We start from the raw sequence: 27,658 nt of genomic DNA, 5'->3' as shown, positions 1-27,658 counted from the left end.
AGGTGTGGCTTTACCTAGCAAAGACTTATAGACAAATATGTAGTGAGGACCAGCCAACGAGAGCATACAGGTCGCAGTGGTGGGTAGTATATGGCACTTTGGTGACAAAACAAATGGCACTGTGATAGACTACATCCAGTTTCCTGAGTAGAGTGTGGTGGGCTATTTTGTAAATGACATCGCAAAGTCAAGAATCGGTAGGATAGTCAGTTTTATGAGGGTATGTTTGGCAGCATGAGTGAAGGAGGCTTTGTTGCGAAATAGGAAGCCGATTCTAGATTTAATTTTGGATTGGAGATGCTTAATGTGAGTCTGGAAGGAGAGTTTACAGTCTAACCTAGGTATTTGTAGTTGTCCACATTTTAAGTCAGAACCGTCCAGAGTAGTGATGCTAGTCGGGCGGGCAGGTGTGGGCAGCAATTGGTTGAAGAGCTGCCCTTAGTTTTACTAGCATTTAAGAGCAGTTGGAGGCCACGGAAGGAGTGTTGCATGGCATTGAAGCTCATTTGGAGGTTTGTGTCCAAAGAAGGGCCAGATGTATACAGAATGGTGTTTTCTGCGTAGAGGTGGATCAGCGAATCACCAGCGTACTTCTAGGCTGAAAGGCCAGGCAGTTCAAGTGTTAAATCTGAGCTGAGCTGAGCTGTTGTAGTGAAATAAGGCCATGGTTTTAAATCTCCTCTCAGTTATTAGTGATTGGTGTAGAGGTCTAAGATAAATGGTAAATATTTAGTTAAATCTTGAGTCCTGCTGACTCCTGCATGAGCCTGTTGATATTGGTGAAGCAGCAGCTCATCCTACAGTGGAGATGAAAAGGCTAGCCTCATGACTTTTTCATCACCAGCTTGGGCCTGAGCTGAGCAGTGTGAATAATGAATGTCTGCCTGCTACATGCCTCTGAACCCGACCAGCCAGGTGATACAGATACTGCAGCTGAGGAAACCAAATAGTTTAAGATTAGGTTTACAGATTAGCCTGGCCAGAGTAGCCTATCTCACATATGGTCTCATAGAAAATAACAGATGATGTTTGTCTCTGGCTAACAAATGTTCTGGAGACATTTCTTGTCCTGGCATTGGTGTACTTTAAGACCATTGGTGGGGGTCAGATATAGGTGAAGTGCTGATTTAGAGTGCTGAGCAGCTGAACTCATCCATATTGAAACCTAAGATCTGTAGAGAAGACTTTCTCAGGCCTCTCCCCCTTCCCTATTAGTGAGGAGTCTATAGAATCAAATCAAACTTTATTTGTTGACTTTACCATGAAATTCTTACTTACAGGCTTTCTATTCCGCAACAAAGCCTCTTTCACTCACGCCGCCAAACTTACCCTAGTAAAACTGAGTATCCTACCGATCCTCGACTTCGGCGATGTCATCTACAAAATAGCTTCCAACACTCTACTCAGCAAACTGGATGCAGTTTATCACAGTGCCATCCGTTTTGTTACTAAAGCACCTTGTACCACCCACCACTGCGACCTGTATGCCCCTAGTCGGCTGGCCCTCTCTACATATTCGTCGCCAGACCCACTGGCTCCAGGTCATCTACAAGTCCATGCTAGGTAAAGCTCCGCCTTATCTCAGTTCACTGGTCACGATGGCAACACCCACCCGTAGCACGCGCTCCAGCAGGTGTATCTCACTGATCATCCCTAAAGCCAACACCTCATTTGGCCGCCTTTCATTCCAGTTCTCTGCTGCCTGTGACTGGAACGAATTGCAAAAATCGCTGAAGTTGGAGACTTTTATCTCCCTCACCAACTTCAAACATCTGCTATCTGAGCAGCTAACCGATCGCAGCAGCTGTACATAGTCTAACGGTAAATAGCCAACCCAATTTTACCTACCTCATCCCCATACTGTTGATATTTATTTATTTTTCTGCTCTTTTGCACACCTATATCTCTACCTGCACATGACCATCTGATAATTTATCACTCCAGTGTTAATCTGCAAAATTGTAATTATTCGCCTACCTCCTCATGCCTTTTGCACACAATGTATATAGACTCTCTTTTTTTTTCTACTGTGTTATTGACTTGTTAATTGTTTACTCCATGTGTAACTCTGTGTTGTCTGTTCACACTGCTATGCTTTATCTTGGCCAGGTCGCAGTTGCAAATGAGAACTTGTTCTCAGCTAGCCTACTTGGTTAAATAAAGGTGAAATAAATCAAAGAAAAAAAATCAACAGTGCAGTTCAAGAAGAGTGGTCTCAGATCAGCGAACGTGACCGGGGCTAGCTGTGTATAGTTCTACTGTGTTGTGTATGACTGATAGTGTGTGGTGTAGGCATGCTACTTGATGACAGAATGTGGCACACTGAGCCAGGGAAGAGGAGCAGGCAGTCGATGTGCTGGCAGCAAGCCTGGAAATAATGAAACCCATCCTGATACCAGGCTGTCAACAGGAGCCAGAGGCATGAATCTACTCTTCATTGGCCCTGCTGCCTGGCATAGCACTGATGTTATGTCCCAAATGGCACCCTATCATCTATGCAGTGCACTACTTTTCTAAGAAAAGAAAAGATGGCGCCGAGGAACATGGCTGACGTTTTACATTCTCCCAACGAATTGCGCAATTCTGCAATTTTTTTTGCATTTTGTGTAACTTATTTTTTAACGTATTGTGTACATAATGTTGCTGCTACCGTCTCTTATGACCGAAAATAGCTTCTGGACATCAGAAAAGCGATTTCTCACCGCGGACTGGAAGAACATTTTCCTTTAACGAGTCTGACGAGGAGGATATCGTGCTTTCACTGGAACGGGCCCAGATCCACGCCTTTTGCGTGAAGAAAAGACGCCGGGAAAGGACACACAGATAGAGAATCCTTCTGAGAAGCCGGAGGCAAGCGAATATGCTCCCAATGCCTTCCATTCTCCTTGCTAACGTACAATCGTTATAAAATAAATTGATGACCTACTATTAAGATTATCCTACCAACGGGACATTAAAACTGTAACATCTTATGTTTCGCGGAGACGTGGCTGGACGAAGAAGCAGACAATATAGAACTGGCGGGATTTTCCATGCACCGGCAGAACAGAGACGCTACCTCTGGTAAGACGAGGGGTAGGAGGGTGTGTCTTTTTGTCAATAACAGCTGGTGCGTGATGTCTAATATTAAGGAAGTCTCGAGGTATTGCTCGCCTGAGGTAGAGTACCTTATGTTAAGTTGTTGACCACACTATCTACCAAGAGAGTTCTCATCTGTATTATTCGTAGCTACAGGACTGTTTTACTAGCAATTGTTAGAAAACAGACTGGAATATGTTCTGGGATTCATCCAATGGCATTGAAGAATACACCACCTCAGTCATCGGCTTCATCAATAAGTGCATCAATGACGTCAAAACATATCCCAACCAGAAGCCATGGATTACAGGCAACATCCGCATCAAGCTAAAGTCAAGAGCTGCCGCTTTCAAGGAGCGGGAGACTAATCTGGACGCTTATAAGGAATCCCGCTATGCCCTCAGACGAACCATCAAACAAGCAAAGTGTCAATACAGGATTAAGATTGAATCCTACTACACCAGCTCTGACGCTCGTTGGATGTGACAGGGCTTGAAAACTATTACAGACTACAAAGGGAAACCCAGATGCGAGCTGCCCAGTGATGCGAGCCTACCAGACAGGCTAGATGCCTTTTATGCTCACTTCGAGGCAAGCAACACTGAAGCATACACGAAAGCACCATCTGTTCTGGATGACTGTGTGATAATGCTCTCGGTAGCCGATGTGAACAAAACCTTTAAACAGGTCAACATTCACAAAGCCACTGGGCCAGACGGATTACCAGGACGTATACTCAAAGCATGCGTGGACCAACTGTCAAGTGTCTTCACGGACATTCACAACCTCTCCCTGACTGAGTCTGTAATACTTACATGGTTCAAGCAGACCACCATAGTCCCTGTGCCCAAGGAAGCGAAGGTAACCTGCCTAAATGATTACCGCCCTGTGGCACTCACGTCGGTAGCCATGAAGTACTTTGAAAGGCTGGTCATGGCTCACATCAACAGCATCCTCCCGGACACCCTAGACCCACTCCAATTCACATACCGCCCCAACAGATTCACAGATGACGCAATCTCAATGGCATTCAACACTGCCTTTTCTCACCTGGACAAAAGGAACAGCTATGTGAGAATGCTGGTCATCGACTACAGCTCAGCGTTCAACACCATAGTGCCCACGAAGCTCATCACTAAGCTAAGGACACTGGAACTGAATACCTCCCTCTGCATCTGGATCCTGGACTTCCTGACTGGCTGCCCCCAGGTGGTAAGAGTAGGCAACAAGACTCTGCCACGCTGATCCTTAACACTGGGGCCCCTCAAGGGTGTGTACTTAGTCCGCTCCTGTATTCCCTGTTCGCCCACGATTGCGTGGCCAAACACGATAGCCAGCCGCACCAATGTGTCGGAGGAAACACCGTGCACCTGGCGACCTTGGTTAGCGCACACTGCGCCCGGCCCGCCACAGGAGTCGCTGGTGCGCGATGAGACAAGGATATCCCTACCGGCCTCCCTAACCCGGACGACACTAGGCCAATTGTGCGTCGCCCCACGGACATCCCGGTCGTGGCCGGCTGCGACAGAGCCTGGGCGCGAACTCAGCATCAGTGTGACCACAGAACCAATGAGAGGAGGCGTCAGAGAAGAAGCAGACTGCGTCATAGTGCCAAGCTGGCCTTGTTCACTCTTTATCCCTCTGTCTCTTACCTCATTCTCTGACTGTCTACTCTTAGAATCTAGCCTACATTTTGTGTTTCTATAGGTAAAAAAGTTTCTATAGATTCCTGTCTGTCTGAATTTCCCTGCCGCATCATGATCTAGACATAGTCTCCATCAATTACAGCACATGAAACAACCACTGATGTGCATCCCATTAAAACCATATGTCTGGCTGTTATTACTTAACCATTATGGCAAATTAGAGCACGGATACACTAGGAGAAGTATTCCGTAATGGCTGTTGTCAGAGGAACTCATTCCCTGATCGATAAATGTTGTTCTGAGCAACAGCCAAGTGTTATTTGATACATTTTTCTTCCTGCCTGTCAAGTTTAGTCCTCGCAATCAATGCAATATTCATTCATGCATTCCATGGAACGTGGTGAGCTAGAACAGTAAGGGTCACACTGAAGTCCAGGCTGCCTAGCCGAACAGAAAAGTGTCCGAAATAAAAAGACGGAACAGAGAAAGGGAGGCTAGGTGCTGCCACATCACCATACAGTTGCATGTTTATTATTTTACTTCCTTACAATGGTCTCTGTGCCATTGTAAGGAAATATCCAATCTCCAGTTTTGGTAATGCTTTGTAACGTGAATGATTAAAATGATAGCTATTGTGTCACATTGCCTAAAGTCTGACAAATGATTGGTGTATGAACTGATAATGATCCATTTGCTGAATGATATTTGATGAATAGCTCAATCTTTCCTAGCTTTATGCCATAGCCTATTATGAGAGACAGTTTTTGTTTATTTATAGTTTTTTAGGGGGTGGATCAGCTTTAACATTGAGGATAGATTGTTGCTTCCATCAATGTAATTTACAATCCCCCATATATTTTGGGGGTAAATATATATATATTCATATACATACATACCTATATATATATATATATATATATATATATATATATATATATATATACAGTTGAAGTGCGTTTGCATACATCGTAGCCAAATACATTTAAACTCAGTTTCACAATTCCTTACATTTAATCCTAGTAAAAATTCCCTGTCTTAGGTCAGTTAGAATCACCACTTTATTTTAAGAATGTGAAATGTCAGAATAATAGTAGAGGGAATGATTTATTTCAGCTTTTATTTCTTTCATCACATTCCCAGTGGGTCAGAAGTTTACATACACTCAATTAGTATTGGTAGCATTGCCTTATAAATTGTTTAACTTTGGTCAAACGTTTCGGGTAGCCTTCCACAAGTTTCCCACAATAAGTTGGGTGAATTTTGGCTCATTCCTCCTGACAGAGCTGGTGTAACTGAGTCAGTATTTGTACAGATGAACGTGGTACCTTCAGGCGTTTGGAAATGTCTCCCAAGGATGAACAAGACTTGTGGAGGTCTACCATTTTGTTTCTGAGGTCTTGGCTGATTTCTTTTGATTTTCCCATAATGTCAAACAAAGAGGCACTGAGTTTGAAGGTAGGCCTTGAAATACATCCACAGGTACACCTCCAATTGACTCAAAGGATGTCAATTAGCCTATCAGAAGCTTCTAAAGCCATGACATAATTTTCTGGAATTTTCCAAACTGTTTAAAGACACAGTCAACTTGGTGTATGTAAACTTCTGACCCACTGGAATTGTGATACAGTGAATTATAAATGAAATCATCTGTCTGTAAACAATTGTTGGAAAAATTACTTGTGTCATGCACAAAGTAGATGTCCTAACCGACTTACCAAAACTATAGTTTGTTAACTAGAAATTTGTAGAGTGGTTGAAAAACGAGTTTTAATGACTCCAACCTGTATGTAAACTTCCGACTTCCAACTGTATGTATGTATATATATATAATATATATATATATATATATATATGCACACATTAAAAAAAATATTCCTTTATTATTCCCCAAACCTTACTACCCCTCCCCCAATTGGAGTAAACGAATAAACAATAACACTACCTTCAGTTTATACATATTATACACACTTTATTGACAATCCATTTTTACAATAGTTATATTTAGTTTGTTTTCAGTCCTTCCTCTATTTCTGTTGTCCATCCAGTTTGATTTCTAACATCTCTGAACCTATATGAGTGACAGTTGAATGATTTCAGCCTAGATGTTCTCCATTAGTCTTCCCTTTAGGCTTGTCTCTAGCTGTGTTATTGACCTGTGTTTTTCCTTCTCTCCTGCAGTTTTATTTATCCTGTTGGAGGGGGCCTGGGACTGCCACAAGGTGAGTCATCCTACACTCTACAACCCAAATGGCTCCCTATTTAGTGCAGTACTTTTGACCAGTTGTGCACTATATAGGGAATAGTGTGCCATTTGTGACGTGTCCTGTCAGCACTACTTTTCCAAATCTCCCCAGGCACTTCACTCTCCTATGTGCCCTGGTTTCTTGAGACATTTTTGAATTCACTAAATAGACCTAACCAATAACTCATACGGATGTTTATCTATCAGAGTGAAGTCAGTTCAGATGTGCATTGTGCACTATCAACAACACCATCAGTCAAATATTGCTTCTACACCTGCATTGCTTGCTGTTTGGGGTTTTAGGCTGGGTTTCTGTACAGCACTTTGAGATATCAGCTGATGCACGAAAGGCTATATAAATACATTTCATTTGATTTGAAATACAATACATAGGGCCTAGGCTTATGTCCTATCTGTTCCTGATAGTTTATTAGGTAAACAAACACACACACACCCTTGTGGCTGTGTTGGGGGTCGTTAGATGTTTCAATATGCATCAGAATGCATGCAGCACTTTGTTTGGATGAGCCATAACCCATTATTCAGCCCGGTTGGGGCGTTATATGGTAAATCATGTGGAGGCTCCAGGAGGACTGTCAGCCAGAGCATCTGTGCAAACAAACGCACTCTCTAGTTCTATTCCCTAGTACTCCTCTGTTTTACTCTGAGCTGTCACAGCACTCCACTCACACAGGCAAAACAGATTGGGTTGTTTCCAAGCCTCTGTTTACTCTTCGCTGTCCAGGAAATGTGTTAGCAATAATAATTCACTGGCACAATGCTCATCTAGCCTATGTCTGGGGGAGTTCCAATAGCACACTCCAGTCCAGTTGGGCCAACTCTACTTATATAGTACATGTTCACGCTTTAATGACTACATGTTATCTTTACGGTTTGCAACAACCCTTTGTCAGTATAGCCATTTGCAGAGCTTATGATTGACTGGACATTTGTTGTGTGTTTTCGTCCAGGTATGATGCCCATGCAGCAGCAGCAGCAACAACAGGGATTCCCTGGTATGATTCAAGTCCAAATGCAGCCCAACATGCAAGGAATGATGGGAATGAACTTCGGAGGCCAGATGCCTCCTGGTGCCATGCCTATGCAGGTGGGTTGTGTGTGCGTGAACGAGTGTGTGTATTTGAAGGCAATGGCCACAACATATTCCTCTCATTACTCTAGAGCACGTGTCAAACTCATTCAACTGAGGGCCGAGTGTCTGCGGGTTTTCACTCCTCCCTTGTACTTGGTTGATCAATTAATTTAACTAATTAGTAAAGAACTCCCCTGACCTGGTTGTCTAGGTCTTAATTGAAAGGAAAAACCAAAAACCTGCAGACACTCGACCCTCCGTGGAATGAGTTTGACACCCCTACTCTAGAGTGAAGGTACTCTGTTTTACATTACTGGCAATGTGGTCCTCTGAGGTTTTAAATAAGCCAAAAGAAGAAGGGCAAGACCATCTCTCCTGTAATGCTGCTCTTTATAAGAGAGACATTTAGAAGAAGGAGCCCTTTGCAGGGTATTGCCTCATCCTTACCAAATCCTCTGCCTTTGTCTAGGTCTCTTTGCTCTTTCTTTTATCAAATGACAACTTTTCCTCCATTCACTGCTGTCATGTTAGGACATCTCTGCATTGCATAGTGTTAATAGCACACATTTTTCCCAGTCTAAGTGGTTGTAGTTATGCAGTGACTGCTGTATGACAACCACTTTACAAATGCATTGGTTTCCTGTTACTGCTGTGATAATATTGAATGCTATGATTGCTAACGAGACCTCCGCTTTGTGTGTGTGTGTGCGTTCATTCTGTGCAGGGTGGGATGGCCATGGGAATGCAGGCCCCTGGGATGCAGTTCATGGGCCAGCCACAGTTCATGAGCATGAGGGGCCCCGGGCCCCAGTACACTGCCGACATGCAGAAACAGATGGCCGAGGAACACCAGTAAGGGCCTTTCTCTGTCTCTGTCTGTCTTGCTCTCCCTTACTCCCTTACTCTCCCTCCCTCGCTCTCTCTCTTTCCCCTCTGCTTTTCTCTCTCTACATGTTGTTCTGTCTGTCTATGTGGTCAGTGTGTGTTAGATGTATGCTCTCTATGTGTTATGTTGTGTAGGAAGCGTCTAGAGCAGCAGCAGCGGATGCTGGAGGAGGACAGGAAGAGGAGGCAGTTTGAGGAGCAGAAACAGAAGCTGAGGCTGCTGAGCAGCGTCAAACCCAAGGTGAGCCACATCATCATCATGCCTGGCTACTGCCTCAGTACTGCCCTCGTTCTGTCCCAGTTCCCACAGTGCGATAAAGACACGTGTGGTGCAATGTAGAATGCATCCATGCTGTCAGTTTAGACACATTCCCCTCCTGAGCCCTGCTTTGTCCCATCCACAGGGACAGATGGGGGCGAGCCGGGACGACGCGCTGGAGGCCATCAAAGGCAACCTGGACGGGTTCAGCAGAGACGCCAAGATGCACCCCACGCCATCCTCACACCCCAAGAAGCCAGGTACACTCATCAGTACAGTCATTGTCCTTCACTCTGTGTTTCCTCCTTATCTGTCTTCCAGAAGTCAGGACACAGCTCCACTCTCCTCTGCTGCCTGACTGAACAGCCTCCCCTGAGAATGATAAGGCTGCCTCTGGGGTGTAGGCACACACACAGACAGACAGACAGGCTGGTGAATGCCAGCCTATGTATCTGCCTCCGTCTCTCACAAAGATGATATCATACTTTGTAGGAGACCAACATAATCTTCTGTTTTTCTGTCACGTTTCACTTAAAAAAAAATCTTTAACTTGACCTACTGTGTCTCTCACTGTCATTACCTTGTGCGTTACAGAATGTTGTCTATTAGCAAACATCAAACTAACCACCGTATTTATTTAGTATTAACTGATCTGACATCCTTAGTTCATACTAACTATGGACATTATCATATTTATTATTTCATATGATAAACATATTAAAAATAAAAAAATCTTTAAAATGTGTGATACATTTTCTGATCCTGCACAAACTAGCCTTTGTTTCACTACTATAGCACCATGTCCACCTCCCGTCATCGTAGCCTGTGTTGTCTTGTTCTGCCATTATCATTATTTCTCAATTTTTACAGACTCATCGCCATCCCACTCTTCTGTCACCTCTCAATCCCTCCCCCCTGCTTTCCCCGATGACGAGTTTAGTGACTTTATGCAGGGTCCCTTAGACGCTACTTCCTCCTTCCCCCCCTCCTCCCAGGCCCATCCCCATTCTTTAGACCCAGGTCCTGGTCAGAGACCCTCCTCTGCCCCCTTCCCCCAGTCCCTCCCTGCTTCTATGTCCATTCTTACTGCCACCCAACACTCTACTGTGAACTCCAGCTCCCCATCTGCATTTCAAGGTAACTGTTTTTTGTTCACATCAACCTCTTAAGTCAGTGTTTAGTGTTCATAATCAACCAATTACACAGTGTGGAAATTGTGACCAGTGCTGCTGATGCGACAATAAGCCGTACCGCATCGTGGTGTTGAAGGCTCTCTAGCGTCAGACTCGGTTTGTAGTCAGTTTACTGTGTGTAAGCATACAGACGGCACGACAGATGGTCAGATCGCTTCAGCCTTTAAGTTAACGCACACTACAAAGTAAACCGTGTGAGTGCTGTACCCAACAACCAGTTCTGCCTCCATTAAAATCAGTACTGACATTTAGTAGAATACTCCCAGTAACACGTGACTGTCACTGCTCACTCTGGCTGGCAGAGGCCCTGATAAGCCAGTTCTAGTGAGGAAGAGATGGAAGACTCTGACAGACAGTAAACACATCAGGAGGACAGGAGACAGAGCTGGTACTTGTCTCCCATCTGTCATGATCCAATTAGATGGCGCAAACCTGCTCTAGCACAGGGGTGTCAAACATACGGCCGGATCCGGCCTGCGAGGGTGTCCAATCCTGTCCGCGGGTGGTCATTTTTAAATGACTAAAACCCGGTAGAAACTGTTGAAATTATAATGGACCTATATTCCTACAGTTTCTTGACTGTTTCCAGCTCGCTTATAATCACCGAAATGAAAGCTAAACAGACATGGACCATCAAAAATTCCAAACAATTTTTAGTGCGGCCCTCCGGACCTCGCTGAAGGCCTAATGCGGCCTCTGGGGCAAAATGAGTTTGACACCACTGCTCTAGCTCTTTGATATACTGCCAGTGCCACCGATTTGGAAAGGGATAGCCTAGCCTATCAGTAGCATTCAATAAATAGCCAGTGGCTCCACCTAGGTGCAGAAGTTGAACATATTTGTCATGTAATGTGTGAAGCTGCTGAAGCACTACATTTCTACACTCTTAAAGTGTCCCTGAGTTGAGATTTGCACACTGACTGACAGCTGTAAAGTAATGATGGTCAGTTTCTGTTGAATCCAAATTCGCTCTACCCTCATTACTGAGCAGGGGCCAATAGAACTAAGAAACAGGCATTATGAATGGTTGTGATATCAATCAGCTGTGTTCCTCCTCACCCACCTCTCTAGGCCCGTCCCTGGAAGAGAAACTGTTCTCCTCGTGTGATTTAACGGCTGAAAAGAAGGCCCAGGTTAGCTTTAAGTCCCAGAGGACCCTGGCCCCTAACCGAGCTACAGTCTCGGCCCAGTTTCATTCCAGCACCAAGGCCCGGAACTGGGCTGAGGCTCCTGGGGACCTGAGTTCTGCTTTCACTATAGAAACACCACAACCAGAGGCACCAGCACTGGGGCCCACAGCCCCCTCACCAGCAGCCGACCCCCCTCCTCCCCAAAGCAGTAGTGATGGTGGTGAGAAAAGAAACCATTTATTAACAGTCTCTTTCTCCGCCTTCGATCACTGCAGAATTAACACACAATCAGCGCGGAGCATGGGGCCTGTTTTTTTCAAGCGAATGGTTGAATGCCCCTGATTCCTCTCTCTTATTTTGCAGCAAACACTTCAACGTTGACTAATAAGACTTGAGACAATGTGATTTTACTGTCTCTACCCCTGATGCTTCTCTTGATTGTCCTATCTGTAATGGAAATCATACTAACCAACCCTAAAAGCTCTTGATGTCATTCATCCTGTTTTGTTGGGTAAGTGCTTCGGGACTCTCCTATATAGCTGAGGAATCTTTCTGCTTGGCCCCTATTCCCTAAATAAAGCTCTGTAGGGAATCGGTGTCATGCTTTTCTGCTGCTCTGCCGCTCTGCCTTTCTGCTGCTCTGCCGCTCTGCTGCTCTGCCACTCAGCCGCTCTGCTGCTCTGCCACTCAGCCGCTCTGCCTTTCTGCTGCTCTGCCACTCAGCCGCTCTGCCTTTCTGCTGCTCTGCCACTCAGCCGCTCTGCCTTTCTGCTGCCCTGCCGCTCTGCCTTTCTGCTGCTCTGCCACTCAGCCGCTCTGCGTTTCTGCTGCCCTGCCGCTCTGCCTTTCTGCTGCTCTGCCACTCAGCCGCTCTGCCTTTCTGCTGCTCTGCCACTCAGCCCCTCTGCTGCTCAGCCTTTCTGCCGCTCTGCCACTCTGCCTTTCTGCCGCCCTGCCTTTCTGCCGCTCAGCCTTTCTGCCGCCCTGCCTTTCTGCCGCCCTGCCTTTCTGCCGCTCAGCCTTTCTGCCGCTCAGCCTTTCTGCCGCTCTGCCACTCAGCCCCTCTGCCGCCCAGCCTTTCTGCCGCTCTGCCACTCAGCTGCCCTGCCTTTCTTCAACTCAGCCGCCCTGCCTTCCTGCCGCCCTGCCTTTCTGCCGCAATTGCCTTTCTGCCGCCCTGCCTTTCTGCCGCTCAGCCTTTCTGCCGCTCAGCCTTTCTGCAGCTCTGCCACTCAGCCGCTCTGACACTCTGCTACTATCTATTTTCTCTCGTTTGTTTGTCTTTCTCCTCAGTCGCTCGCTGTCTGTCCCAGGGAAATGTGGAGGTTCCTCATCATAGAGGTCTGATGAGAGGATTTGCTGCTTGAGTCAACATTTGTCATTTCGACGTACTAGTCTGAGGCTTCCATTGAGGCATCTTCCTCTCCAAATACACCTTGTTAAGTGTATTTTAGGAGCTGCTTTTACACCTGCTTTTACACTAACTCCACCCTAGTACACTAATGAAAAAATGACCTCATGGTTGCACAGAAGATTTAGATCAATGTTAGTATGAATTGAAGAGACAGGCTCATTTATTTTGTTTGACAACCCAAATCCAACCCTCTCTTCCCTCTCAGGAGCTGTTGGAGTAGTTGGTTCTGGTCCAAGGACAGATGAATAGTTGTATGAAGCACCAGGAAGCTTAGGATGTGGCATCCCAAATGGCACCTGATTCCCGTTATAGTGCACTACTTTTGACCAGATCCATATGGGCCCTGGTCAAAGGTAATGCACTAGGGTGCCATTTGGGATGCATCCTTAGTGAATCAGTGCAGAGCAGCATTACACTTCTACTTAGATCTCCAGACAGGTGGAGAATACTATACAGGCAGGCTCTGGTCTGGTGAGATGCAGAGCAGGTAGTACACCCAGCCCTAAGTCTCTGCTTCAGCTCCTAACCTAACTGTCCCTGTGTTGCTGACAGCAGGTGTTGGTGGTTACCCTCAACAAGAGCACATCCAGCCCATGGTACCAGGCTGGCTCTACAACGACAGCCTCATCCCAGGTAAACGCCTAAGTTTTTGAACAGATTTCTACCAATTATGTATTATGGTCTATCGTGTCTACTCGGATCCTTTCCAACAAGTAAATCAGAGAACTTCCTAGTTCTACCCAGTCTTTTTGTAATATGTTTGATCTGTTGCTATGCCTTCTCTTTCTCCTTTCCAGAGATGTTCAAAAAGGTCCTGCAGTTCACCATGACTCCGGGGGGCATCGACACAGCCAAGCTCTACCCCATCCTGATGTCCTCAGGCCTGCCCAGGGAAGCACTGGGCCAGATCTGGGCCTCAGCCAATCGTACCACGCCTGGCATGCTGACCAAGGAGGAGCTCTACACAGTCCTTGCTCTGATTGGTGTGGCACAGGTAGGCATTTGCATCACCTTGTGTTTTTTAAAGGGTCGGAGTTATTAACAACAGAAAGATTTGAGGTTTTTTTTCTGTCAGTGGGGACATAAGACCATCCTTCACTGTGATCTTTTCTTCATGTGACATAAAGGACAGTCTCTAATATTATGTTTCATTGCACCTTACTTCACTTCAGTAGTTAGGTCTACTGCATGCTATGACGTGTGCAGTTGAGACATGCTATGACGTGTGCAGTTGAGACATGCTATGACGTGTGCAGTTGAGACATGCTATGACGTGTGCAGTTGAGACATGCTATGACGTGTGCAGTTGAGACTGATAGTGAGTGACTTTGCTGAATCTCTGCTCTGGGAGGGTGGTGGTGGTGATGGTGGTGGTGTGACTGAGCTCAGGCAGCCAGGTGGTGACTGGATCTCCTCTCAGCCTAGTGTGACAGCAGACCTCTTATCTGCCCTGCCGCTCACCAGCACCCCTGGGAGACTGACAATCCCAGGCACCTCACAACTCAATCTGCACTCCACCGCCACCTGCCACAGCGAGAATAATAACACTTATTTAGTTATGTAAATGTAAGAGCCTTGAGGGAGTGCCGCCATGAGCTGCATCCTTTGTAGAGTGATGAAAAGGTTTGGGAAGCCGCGCCAGTGGAGGCTGTTAAAATGGAACTTGACTTTAAGGAATTATTTATTTCAGCAAAACATCTGTCTGGCTCCTGCTGGATGGAATAGAATGTTAATAGATGATTGAGTTGGATGAAAGAAAAATCACAATTTTCCAGCATCACTGCTTTATAATAACGATGCACTCATACTGACAGTATTGTCTGTATAATATATGATCACGGTGACTTTGCGATGTTTAATGCCCCCGTTTAAGTAACTTTGTAAATGTCTAACATATGAAAATCCATATTAACGCATTAAGCACATTAACTTGGACTTTCAGTGATGTCACACTAACAGTCCATCATTCTGGAGACGCAGCCTCATCTGAACCTGACCACTGATCCCTGTTCATCCCTCCCCTGCAGAGTGGTCTTCCAGCCATGAATGTGGAGATCCTGAGCCAGTTCCCCTCTCCCCCGGTGCCCAACCTGCCTGCCCTGGCCATGGCTATGGGCCCTGTCATCCAGCACCAACACCAGCAGCCCATGATGACTCAGCCCCCTGTCCCTGTGTCCATGGCCATGCCTGCACCAACAGTCATGGGCAGGGCTCCTCCTGCTGCTCCTTTACCCTCCGCCCAACCACCCACCAACTTCATCACCAACTTCCCACATGTACAGGTAACACATCCAGCCAATGGGCCAACCACACCTCTCCATAGTATATACAGATACATGTGGTTTCATTTCACATGATTTATAATAGTATGTTTAATTTATGCCATTTAGTAGACACGTTTAGTAGACACTCATGTGTCCATCGTCTTGTTGGTGTGTTTAGGGGAAAGCAGATGATGATGACTTCCAGGACTTCCAGGAGGCCCCCAGGGCAGGAGGAGGGGATCAGCCCTTCACTGAGTTCCAGGGGGAGTCAGGGGAAACCTTCCCCACCACCACATCCTCTCTGCACCAGAACAGGTACAGTGCTGACTGACTGACTGGAGTGACTGACTGACTGACTGGAGTGACTGACTGACTGACTGGAGTGACTGACTGACTGACTGGAGTGACTGACTGACTGGAGGGAGTGACTGACTGACTGTAGGGAGGGACTGACTGGAGGGAGGGACTGACTGACTGACTGGAGGGAGGGACTGACTGACTGACTGGAGGGAGGGACTGACTGGAGGGAGGGACTGACTGGAGGGAGGGACTGACTGGAGGGAGGGACTGACTGGAGGGAGTGACTGACTGACTGGAGGGAGTGACTGACTGACTGGAGGGAGTGACTGACTGACTGGAGGGAGTGACTGACTGACTGGAGGGAGTGACTGACTGACTGGAGGGAGTGACTTACTGACTGACTGACTGGAGGGAGTGACTGACTGACTGACTGACTGGAGGGAGTGACTGACTGGAGGGAGTGACTGACTGACTGACTGACTGACTGGAGGGAGGGACTGACTGGAGGGAGGGACTGACTGACTGGAGGGAGGGAGGGACTGACTGAGGGAGGGACTGACTGACTGGAGGGAGGGAGGGAGGGACTGACGGACTGACTGACTGGAGGGAGGGACTGACTGACTGGAGGGAGGGACTGACTGACTGGAGGGAGGGAGGGACTGACTGACGGACTGACTGGAGGGAGGGACTGACTGACGGACTGACTGGAGGGAGGGACTGACGGACTGACTGGAGGGAGGGACTGACGGACTGACTGACTGGAGGGAGGGACTGACTGACTGACTGACTGGAGGGACTGACGGACTGACTGACTGGAGGGACTGACTGACTGACTGGAGGGACTGACTGGAGGGAGGGACTGACTGACTGGAGGGACTGACTGACTGGAGGGAGTGACTGACTGACTGACTGACTGACTGGAGGGAGGGACTGACTGACTGGAGGGAGGGACTGACTGACTGGAGGGAGGGAGGGACTGACTGAGGGAGGGACTGACTGAATGGAGGGAGGGAGGGACTGACGGACTGACTGACTGGAGGGAGGGACTGACTGACTGGAGGGAGGGACTGACTGACTGGAGGGAGGGACTGACTGACGGACTGACTGGAGGGAGGGACTGACTGACGGACTGACTGGAGGGAGGGACTGACTGACGGACTGACTGGAGGGAGGGACTGACTGACGGACTGACTGGAGGGAGGGACTGACGGACTGACTGACTGGAGGGACTGACGGACTGACTGACTGACTGGAGGGACTGACTGACTGACTGGAGGGACTGACTGGAGGGAGGGACTGACTGACTGGAGGGACTGACTGACTGACTGGAGGGACTGACTGACTGACTGGAGGGACTGACTGACTGACTGGAGGGACTGACTGAGTGACTGACTGACTGACTGACTGGAGGGAGGGACTGACTGACTGGAGGGAGGGAGGGACTGACTGAGGGAGGGACTGACTGACTGGAGGGAGGGAGGGACTGACTGACTGGAGGGAGGGACTGACTGACGGACTGACTGGAGGGAGGGACTGACTGACGGACTGACTGGAGGGAGGGACTGACGGACTGACTGGAGGGAGGGACTGACGGACTGACTGACTGGAGGGAGGGACTGACTGACTGACTGGAGGGACTGACGGACTGACTGACTGGAGGGACTGACGGACTGACTGACTGGAGGGACTGACTGGAGGGAGGGACTGACTGACTGGAGGGACTGACTGACTGGAGGGACTGACTGACTGACTGGAGGGACTGACTGACTGACTGGAGGGAGGGACTGACTGACTGACTGGAGGGACTGACTGACTGACTGACTGGAGGGAGGGAGGGAGGGAGGGAGGGAGGGAGGGACTGACTGACTGACTGACTGACTGACTGACTGACTGACTGACTGGAGGGAGGGACTGACTGACTGGAGGGACTGACTGACTGACTGGAGGGACTGACTGACTGACTGGAGGGAGGGACTGACTGACTGGAGGGACTGACTGACTGGAGGGAGGGAGGGACTGACTGGAGGGACTGACTGACTGGAGGGAGGGACTGACTGACTGGAGGGACTGACTGACTGACTGACTGGAGGGAGGGACTGACTGGAGGGAGGGACTGACTGACTGACTGGAGGGAGGGACTGACTGACTGGACTGACTGACTGACTGACTGACTGGAGGGACTGACTGACTGGAGGGAGGGACTGACTGACTGGAGGGAGGGACTGACTGACTGACTGGAGGGACTGACTGACTGGAGGGAGGAACTGACTGACTGGAGGGAGGGACTGACTAACTGGAGGGAGGGACTGACTGGAGGGAGGAACTGACTGACTGACTGGAGGGAGGGAGGGAGGGACTGACTGGAGGGAGGGACTGACTGACTGGAGGGAGGGACTGACTGACTGGAGGGAGGGACTGACTGACTGACTGGAGGGAGGGACTGACTGACTGACTGGAGGGAGGGACTGACTGACTGGAGGGAGGGACTTACTGGAGGGACTGACTGACTGACTGGAGGGAGGGAGGGACTGACTGGAGGGAGGGAGGGACTGACTGGAGGGAGGGAGGGAGGGACTGACTGACGGGAGGGAGGGAGGGACTGACTGACTGGAGGGAGGGAGGGACTGACCTGACTGACTGGAGGGACTGACCTGACTGACTGGAGGGAGGGACTGACTGGAGAGAGGGACTGACTGACTGGAGGGAGGGAGTGACTGACTGGAGGGAGGGACTGACTGACTGGAGGGAGGGACTGACTGACTGACTGACTGACTGACTGGAGGGAGGGACTGACTGACTGACTGGAGTGACTGACTGGAGTGACTGACTGGAGTGACTGACTGGAGTGACGTACGGACGGAGTGACTGACTGGACTGACTGACTGGAGTGAGTCACTGACTGGAGTGACTGACTGACTGGAGTGAGTCACTGACTGGAGTGAGTGACTGGAGTGACTGACTGATGTGACTGGAGTGACTGACTGGACTGAGTGACTGGAGTGACTGACTGACTGGAGTGACGGACTGACTGGAGTGACGGAGTGACTGACTGGAGTGACTGACTGGAGTGACTGACTGGAGTGACTGACTGGAGTGGCTGGATCAGTGTTTGGTATTACTTTAAATGAGATTACACATTCTGTATGGAAGTAAAGCTAAATTCTACATCTTATACAGGTATTGTGGGTAACAAGTACATGGTCACTTAGTTGCTTGTAGTAGTTTCTCCAGCATAACAATTGCACCTCGCCATCTCTTAATGAATTCATTTCAATGGACAGTAGAGTTGCTTTATATTACTTTTCAATCCCTGCGTGGGGAGTCTGTCTCTCATGGAGAGGCAGCCCAAAGCCCGTTATCTTATCAGACAAAGAGAATGTGGAAATAAAGGATCTAACGTCTGAGTGGCATAGTCACTTACAATCCCTTTCCACTTCCTCAAAAACAAAAGCTTAATTGTTTCCTCCTGCGTATCTCCAATCCCCCCGGTTTCAGATCCCTTTCTAATTTAAAGGAAGCCCCATGCTGAATCTTCAGCCAGTCAGGATAGAAAGGTGTACTCTGACAGCAGCAGTACAATGGCTCTTAATGATGATGTTCAGTGGAAGGCTTCAGGAGAGATCCCTCATTCCCTCCAGGCTTTTGATTCCTGGGTCTTGTATGGTGTACAACTGCAGTGGAATTTGACCATTGTATGTGTCCAATCAGCTCAGGCAGCTTAAGGGGATTAAGGTAGAGGAGATGGGCGCAGCATTGACCCCAGGGTGTGTCCCCAATGGCACCCTATTCCCTACATACATAGTGCAGTACTTTTGACCAGGGCCCTGGTCAAAAGTAGTGCACTATGTAGGGAATGGGGTGCCATTTGGGACACAGGCCCAGACTCCCCTGTGGACTGAGCATGGTGTGTTGTCTGTCTGCAGTGCTCCTGCCATTCTGACTCCGGTCTCTGGCTCCTCCTCGTCATCCTCTGATAAGTATGCTGTCTTCAAGCAGCTCTCTGTGGAGGAGTCTCCAGAGCCCACTCAGCCTGCATCAGGTACACACTCACCTGGCCCTACCACACACACACACACACACACACACACAGACCTCAACAACTAATCACTACTGATACACATCCTCCACCACAATTAACAGATGTGTAGAAAATAGAAGACATTTCTGATGTTTGTCGTAGAATACTTGCCTAATAGTATTTGAGTGGTATTGTAGTACAGTACATTTGCTTGCCTGCCAAATATGCTGTCATTTATCATTCAGTTGAAAGCGTACCTGTTTTGATTATCTCGTTTGACCCAGATTTTGACGGAGACAAATACAGTGTGTTCCGACAGCTAGAGCCACCAGGTGACAGGAAACCAGTAGGTAAGTAGAGCTCTCTCTCCTCCTTGGCTCTGGGCTGGGTCACACACATGCAGTTCCCAAGCCAAACCCCACAGCTTCCAAGCCTTTTGACAGAGAGTGTGTCGTGGGACTGGGCTCTGAGATGGTCCCTGTACTCAACAGATGGCTAGAGGAAGAAACTGACAGACCTTCAAACACAAAGTCACAGCAGCCTTGGAGGAAAAAATTATTTGGATGATGTTTTTGTAGGTAGACAGAAATAGGTTGGAGGTAGACTGTGTACCAAGAAGAATGCTGTTTGTATAATATCTGAGTGGTCTGTGTGCTTTTATGTTGCACACATTTCCAGAGTACTCAGTACATTCAGCAGTATCCCTGATGTTGGTCTGTTTCCTGCTGTTCCCTGTTTCACTAGAACAGTTTCCGATGGGGACAGCAGCTCCCACGACTCCAGTAAGTCCTGCCTGAGTCTGATTGCAGTGACCTTTCCTGTGTGTTGCCTGCCAGGCTCACTCTCCATAGTGAGCCCATTAGTTCAATCTTTCCCACAAAACAGCAGTGGTGTGAACAGCCCCTACAACCACAACTCTCTCTACCCACTTTTCCTTTGTGGGTTTTCTTATAGCCCTCCTGTCATGATTGTGTGGTTCTAAAAATCTAAAAACATACTGAGGAAGTCTTTGTAGATTGTAGGAAGGGACTTCTTTCCTCTGAAGTCGCAGCTTAATCATGTGCTGTCCCAGTTAGGGACTGACAGATGGCAAGTGCATGTGGTGGTGTTGTCTCTGTAGACAGCCCAGCCTGGTTTGTGCACTGCTGTCTGCTGCTGCTGTTCTCTCATAGCAGTGTCTCGGACTACAGCCCAGCGCAGGTCTCTCCACAGCTTGAAATTCACCACGAGCCTCCGCTATGTGACAGACGCGTAACTAATCCCCTCTCTTTCTTGTAGGATTGTGAAATTAGAAAAAAACTGGAAGTGAGGCGACTGATGTTACTTTGTGTTATGCCAATGTCCTCCCTGTCTGGCTGCTGTGTTAAATGCTTTTGCAATGCCTTTCAATTGTTCTGTTTGTTTCGCAGGGGAAGGATTTGCCGATTTCAAGTCTGTCAGTGTGGATGATGGCTTCACAGACTTTAAAACCGCCGACAGCATCTCTCCACTAGAACCTTCAGACCAGGCCAAAATGTTTCAGCCAGCATTCCCTCCTGCTTTCCCGAACTCTCAGTCTCTACCGCAACTACAACACCAGCTACATCAACAACAACAACCAGCAGTCTCTCTCTCTCAGCCTAAAAACCCTCTCAATATGTCTGACCTGGATCTCTTCTCTATGGCTCCCACAGCCCCCACCCCTGCTGAGATCAAGCCCAGCCCCTTCCCCTCTGTGCCCCCCTCCCTAGTGCTCCCACCAGGCAGGGCCAAGCCCCCCGGGGGTGGGGCCGAGGACTTTGGTGACTTTTCCCTTTTTGGCCCCACCTCCTCTTTGGAGGCTGCTCCTATTGGCCCTGATGTGGGAGGGGGTGTGGCAGCGTGTCATGATGACTTTGCAGACTTCATGGCTTTCGGCAGCTCTGGGGGGGAGGCCAAGGGTGAGGGGTTGAGGTCTGGAGAGGGGAGGGCACGGGGGAGAGACACCACCGCTCCACAGCGCCCCCAGCAGGGCTCTGACAAGTATGACGTGTTCAAGCAGCTGTCTCAGGAAGGAGGCCTGGCATATGACGACAACAAGCACAGCGCCGGCGGCTCGTTCTCTTCCCTCAGGAGCGAAGCAGATGACTTCACCGACTTCCAGTCGTCCAAGTTCTGCACAGCGCTGGGAGCCTCGGAGAAGAGCCTGGTGGATAAGGTGGCAGCCTTCAAACAAGGAGGCAAGGAGGACTCGGCTTCAGTCAAGTCTCTAGACCTCCCATCCATCGGGGGCAGCAGCGTGGGCAAGGAGGACTCTGAGGACGCTCTGTCAGTGCAGCTGGACATGAAGCTGTCAGACATGGGTGGAGACCTGAAGCACGTGATGTCAGACAGCTCTCTGGATCTGCCGGGCCTCTCGGCCCACCAACCCCCCGCCACAGGTGAGGAACTAGTGCGCCTCCTCTGGTGAGACTCCGCCCAGTCATACATAAAGAACCAATCGGGGCGGCAGGGTAGCCTAGTGGTTAGAGCGTTGGACTAGTAACCGGAAGGTTGTGAGTTCAAACCCCTGAGCTGACAAGGTACAAATCTGTCGTTCTGCCCCTGAACAGGCAGTTAACCCACTGTTCCCAGGCCGTCATTGAAAATAAGAATGTGTTCTTAACTGACTTGCCTGGTTAAATAAAGGTAAAAAAAAAAAAAAAAAAAAAAAAAAAAAAAAAAAATCGTAGTCCTGGCGGTGGCCCCTCTGTCTCCACCCCCTTCAGTGCCCCTTAGCTCGCACTAAACCAGGAGTTAGACTAGAGGACAAAGCAGTGAGCTAGCTCATCCACATCACTGCTGAATCATAATGAGACAGTCAAACGCCACACACTATTATCATATCATCTCATCACACCCACCAGTCATTCATTCCCAAACCCATCATTACCTGGTATTCATTTCAGCGTATTTATTCACTTAATATTTATTTATTATTTATTAAACATATTAAGGTACTTTAGAGGAATTTATTTCTTGTTAATTTGTTTAGCGTTTGTAGCATAGACACAAAGCACAGGCCTCTCTGCCTCCTCTTAGCTCCATTCATATAGAGTTGATGAGAGACAGTCCGGTTGATGTGATGTAGTCAGTCTGCTCTATGCTACCACTGCCCTTCATTCCCTGTCTGTGCTGTCATAGCCCACATTGCTCATCACCTCAAAGCACATTTTGTCTCCCCAGTCGTGATTGTGTGTGTGTTGAGGGATGAGACTAAAATAGCTGAATGCAGATGAACACAGGGCCATGTAATGGTACCAGGAGATGTTATTTATTCTCATCATTTTCAGAATGGCCAGTTCCTGTATGCTGCAATAGGCTTTCATTTTAATCACAGCAAGCCAAATTCTTCCTCAAGATTGATTATATTATGTTGACGCTTAATGCTCAGTTATCAAATCAAGCATGATAATAATAAGATGGGGACAGCAGGCGTACAAGAAAAATGTGTACAGATGTTCCCTGATAGTGGACATACTTATTATGTGAAAAGAAAGTATTTAGGAAAAGGCAGAACGTATTTATGAATGGCAGAAATCAGCTCAACCTCTACAGTTTAATATTGCATTGAGTAAATTGTTTTGATTGCTCATTGTGTGTTGGTATGTGAGTGTGATTGGTTGATTGTGTTTTGTATGTGTATGAGTGATTTTTCTTTTTTTTCTCTACAGTGTGTGAGTACCCATATAGTATTCCTTGGCACTCCCAGTGTTGGGTATCAATCTCCCATAGTGCATTTGTTCCAGCTCCCTTAACCTATGTGGTCTCACACAGCCCACATCACTACAAAGAGGTCAAAGGTCGGCATAGCAGACAGAGGCACAAAGGCACTGCTCTCAGGGTCTGCCCTGCCCTGAACCTCTAAATGGAAACACTCTCATGGAATCTAATAAGCCTTAATGTCCAGGCATTGTCCATATCAGCACCCTCTCCTCTCCCTTCCCATGATCATAAATAATTTACCAAGCATCTCATCTTCCATGTCATGTCTCATATATTCCTTCAAGTACAAGGTCTCTCCTTACAGCCTCTGTGTTTGAGCAGCACACTCCTTTTAGCACCCAGTTTGCAGTGAGATGTCCTTATTATATAAACTATAATATTTCAACATTTCAACACTAGCCAACATATCAGTTCATTTGTTTTAGCAGTTTGGGCAAGGGGCATCTCAATCAAATTCCATCGAGGAATTGACCATTTGAGTTATTCTAAATCGGAAATGATCGATGTAATGATGCCAATTTATTTGTTTCAGTTTTATTGCACATCAGAATAAATCAACTTTCAGTTTAACTGAAATGGTTAGGCTACTCTCGAAGGAGAGAGTAAGACAATAACCAATAGCAACTGATCCCAGAGCTGCAACAAAATGGTTGCCATTAATATGATGAAGATAGTGTAGTGGAGCATTGAAAACATTCCCCAGAACCTGTTAATTGCTTTTCCTTTTATTCTGATCCACATTCATCCAATCAGTATTGTTGTTCTTGGACAGCACCAATCAAATCTCATCGCTGAGAAAGCGTACAGTAGCAGGCCTTGGAGTGTGAAAGCCTCACCATGCTTGCACTGTGTTCTATCCTGGAGAAAATGTAACCAACCTTAAAGAGACAGTATCTATTTTTACCAACCGGTGCTCCTTTGGGTCAGAGCAGCTCAAAAGGAAGCCTTTTCATTTGTCTTTGATATTCAGGTATGTTTTGTTATGTGTGGGTCCATGAACAGGCTCTCTGAGAACACACTGAAGTTTGTGATACCCTCCCTGCCTTGCTGTTTTTTGCCTGCCTGTACAATTTGTGAAATTGACAAGAACATATTATAGGATGACATTTTTATGCATAACAGTATTACTAGTTGTTTTTATTAAGGAAAGAAAAAAAGACAATGTATACAGATTTAATAGTGTATTTTTATTACAGGAAAATGTGTATTTATTTTCAAACTAGATAGACTTCCTGATATTATTTTAAACAATGTGTTGTGTAAACTATTTGAAGATGAAATGTATATATGAGGATAGGCAAGTTATGGAAAATATTTTAGGTTGGTTCAGATTGTTGTCTTGAGAAACCCCATCTTGTTGTTAGTTATTGAATGGCTACTATTAAGAGCTTGTACACAGAGGAGCCTATAACTAACAGGTAGCGAGAGAAAAATGATACTGTCTCTTTAAATCTATTTTGTCACGTGATTGGACAAGATGAATACCCTCTCTAAGGTCTTGTGGTAGGATAGTCCACTTGTTTTATTTAACCCTTTGAGAGCTTGAGCAGAATGGTTTTTATAAAGAATCATGCAAAAAACACAAATGGAGAGAAATGTAGCTGGATCACTTGACAAGTTTACATGTGCTAAATAATGGATTTGGAGGTCCGTACCTTTCCTCCAAATTCTCAGCAATGGAATGTATTAGACCATTGAAATATATCCTATGTATATGATGTTGACGTTATGTAATTGTAGTAAGACACAAATAGTTGTGATTTAAAAATGACAAAACCCTTATTTATTTTATCTCAAAAGTCTGCTGTTGACATTTGAGTTACTATCATGGCGAGAACAGTAGAGAAGCATTCAGGTCCTCAAAGGGTTAATCACTCTCCTGCCTTGAACCTGTCCTTTAAATCACCTTGGCTTTTTCATGTGTTCTGTATTCAATTATCTTTCTATCAATCAACCTGTTGCTTTCCACCCTATTAGTACAACTACAGTGTGTCGTCTTCTACCGAGATTTCCTCATTTTAGTCTGTGACTGTGCCTTCTCATTCTGCATCTATATTCTTCTGGGGCTTTTCTTTCTTTTAGCGTTTGTTTTTCTTCTTTTCTGACTCTGCATGCCGTAGTATTCTAAATGATTCAAATATACTTTTACAAGTGTCAGTTTGACAAACCTCTTGTAACAATAGACCTCTCAGAGTATTTTGTGATCTTTCTCTCTTTACCCATGTTGTCGTAATAAATATTACTATTGGTATTGCTGAAATGCGTACCGTCTTATTTTCTCCCTTCCCTATCCTGAGGGCAGATTATGATCTAGCTACATTCGGCTTACTACTACACTAGTTCCTTGTCAATTTCACAAATTGCTTTTTTGTGTGCAAGGGTTGGTTGTGTCACACATTAGGCTACGCTGACGGGGGTCCACACGTGCCTGCAGGTTATACTGTATCTTAGGAGTGTGTATCTATGAGTGTGTGACTGTGAGCACTTGTAAGAATGTGTGCTTGTTTGTGTTGCCGGGAATTATATGATTCCTGCCTGATATGTTCCGAATTTAACAGTGTTCTGCTTGTACAACACAGTTTGTGGGGTAGATAATCAATACAGACAGAACTGCTCCACTCCACGACTGACGTTGCCATGGCAATCTCATGAAATGGATGTCATTTTGTATCGTCATGTTAGCAGAACTGTCTGCTCCTAATAGTTTGTGCTACAGTATTGTCACACACCTAGAGAAAACCGCGGAGAGGTTTTCTACAGCATGGCCTCATGTCCTGTCTTACCTGCCTCAGAACTGTCTGATCTCCAATCTACCTCAGCCCCAGCAGCCAACCCTCTCAGGACATCTATTTCATTTGTATCAGAGGACAGCTAACTCAACCCGTGGTTAATTTACATGTGACACATCAAATGAATAGAGGTCAATGCTATGTTCTCCTTTTCAGTAGCAATTAAAGGGATACTTTGGGAGTTTGGCAATGATGCCCTTTATCTACTTCCCCAGAGTCAGATGAACTTGTGGATACCATTTTTATGTCTCGGCATACGGTTTGAAGGAAGTTGTTAGCTAGTGCAATTGCTAACTAGCGTTACCCATAGACCTCCAGTCATTGCGCTATCTGCATGCTAGCAGATACCCATGGACTTCCAGTCATTGTGCTAACGCTAGTCACCATACTACCTCTTAACATCCTTCATACTGGACACAGAAACATAAAAATGGTATCCACAAGTTCATCTGATTCTGGGGAAGTAGATAAAGGGCCTCGTTGCCAAAATACCGAAGTATCACTTTAGCCTAAACCTATTGGTATTATCAAAACAAATATTCCACTGTCACAATTACAGTCGTGGCCAAAAGTTTTGAGAATGACACAAATATTAATTTTCAGTCTGCTGCCTCAGTTTGTATGATGGCAATTTGCATATACTCCAGAATGTTTTGAAGAGTGATCAGATGAATTGCAATTAATTGCAAAGTCCCTCTTTGCCATGCAAATGAACTGAATCCCCAAAAAAACGTTTCCACTGTATTTCAGCCCTGCCACAAAAGGACCAGCTGACATCATGTCAGTGATTCTCTCGTTAACACAGGTGTGAGTGTTGACGAGGACAAGGCTGGAGATCATTCTGTCATGCTGATTGAGTTCGAATAACAGACTGGAAGCTTCAAAAGGAGGGCGGTGCTTGGAATCATTGTTTTTCCTCTGTCAACCATGGTTACCTGGAAGGAAAAACGCGCCAGGACCGTCTCCTAAAGTTGATTCAGCTGCAGGATCGGGGCACCACCAGTACAGAGCTTGCTCAGGAATGGCAGCAGGCAGGTGTGAGTGCATCTGCACGCACAGTGAGGCGAAGACTTTTGGAGGATGGCCTGGTGTCAAGAAGGGCAGCAAAGAAGCCACTTCTCTCCAGGAAAAACATCAGGGACAGACTGATATTCTGCAAAAGGTACAGGGATTGGACTGCTGAGGACTAGGGTAAAGTCATTTTCTCTGATGAATCCCCTTTCCGATTGTTTGGTGCATCTGGAAAAAAGCTTGTCCGGAGAAGACAAGGTGAGCGCTACCATCAGTCCTGTGTTATGCCAACAATAAAGCATCCTGAGACCATTCATGTGTGGGGTTGCTTCTCAGCCGAGGGAGTGGGCTCACTCACAATTTTGCCTAAGAACACAGCCATGAATAAAGAATGGTACCAGCACATCCTCCGAGAGAAACTTCTCCCAACCATCCAGGAACAGTTTGGTTATGAACAATGCCTTTTCCAGCATGATGGAGCACCTTGCCATAAGGCAAAAGTGATAACTAAGTGGCTCGGGGAACAAAACATCGATATTTTGGGTCCATGGCCAGGAAACTCCCCAGACCTTAATCCCATTGAGAATTTGTGGTCAATCCTCAAGAGGCGGGT

General features: G+C 46.9%; 1 protein-coding gene across 11 annotated transcripts in view; it reads left to right on the top strand.

Moving 5' to 3' along the window:
• LOC109905706 (synergin gamma) overlaps window positions 1-27,658 on the top strand; it is a 45,217-nt gene that overhangs the window by 3,010 nt on the left and 14,549 nt on the right. For 4 of the 11 annotated variants that reach the window (XM_031790833.1, XM_031790832.1, XM_031790831.1 and 1 more), the window contains exons 2-15: window positions 6,903-6,943; window positions 7,938-8,074; window positions 8,784-8,911; window positions 9,080-9,185; window positions 9,349-9,463; window positions 10,074-10,340; window positions 11,468-11,746; window positions 13,493-13,573; window positions 13,738-13,934; window positions 14,968-15,222; window positions 15,383-15,519; window positions 19,428-19,543; window positions 19,807-19,872; window positions 20,932-21,921. In XM_031790833.1, the coding sequence (XP_031646693.1) occupies window positions 6,903-6,943; window positions 7,938-8,074; window positions 8,784-8,911; window positions 9,080-9,185; window positions 9,349-9,463; window positions 10,074-10,340; window positions 11,468-11,746; window positions 13,493-13,573; window positions 13,738-13,934; window positions 14,968-15,222; window positions 15,383-15,519; window positions 19,428-19,543; window positions 19,807-19,872; window positions 20,932-21,921 (2,915 nt within the window). Of the gene's footprint in view, window positions 1-6,902; window positions 6,944-7,937; window positions 8,075-8,783; window positions 8,912-9,079; window positions 9,186-9,348; window positions 9,464-10,073; window positions 10,341-11,270; window positions 11,747-13,492; window positions 13,574-13,737; window positions 13,935-14,967; window positions 15,223-15,382; window positions 15,520-19,427; window positions 19,544-19,806; window positions 19,873-20,931; window positions 21,922-27,658 lie in introns of those variants that run through there. The other 7 variants (XM_031790830.1, XM_031790834.1, XM_031790835.1 and 4 more) reach the window with 4 other exon arrangements.

Source organism: Oncorhynchus kisutch, linkage group LG15 (genome assembly GCF_002021735.2).
Source record: "Oncorhynchus kisutch isolate 150728-3 linkage group LG15, Okis_V2, whole genome shotgun sequence".
NCBI lineage: Eukaryota > Metazoa > Chordata > Actinopteri > Salmoniformes > Salmonidae > Oncorhynchus > Oncorhynchus kisutch.
The sequence above is the reverse complement of the archived record's forward strand: the minus strand, read 5'-3'. Positions and strand labels throughout refer to the sequence as shown.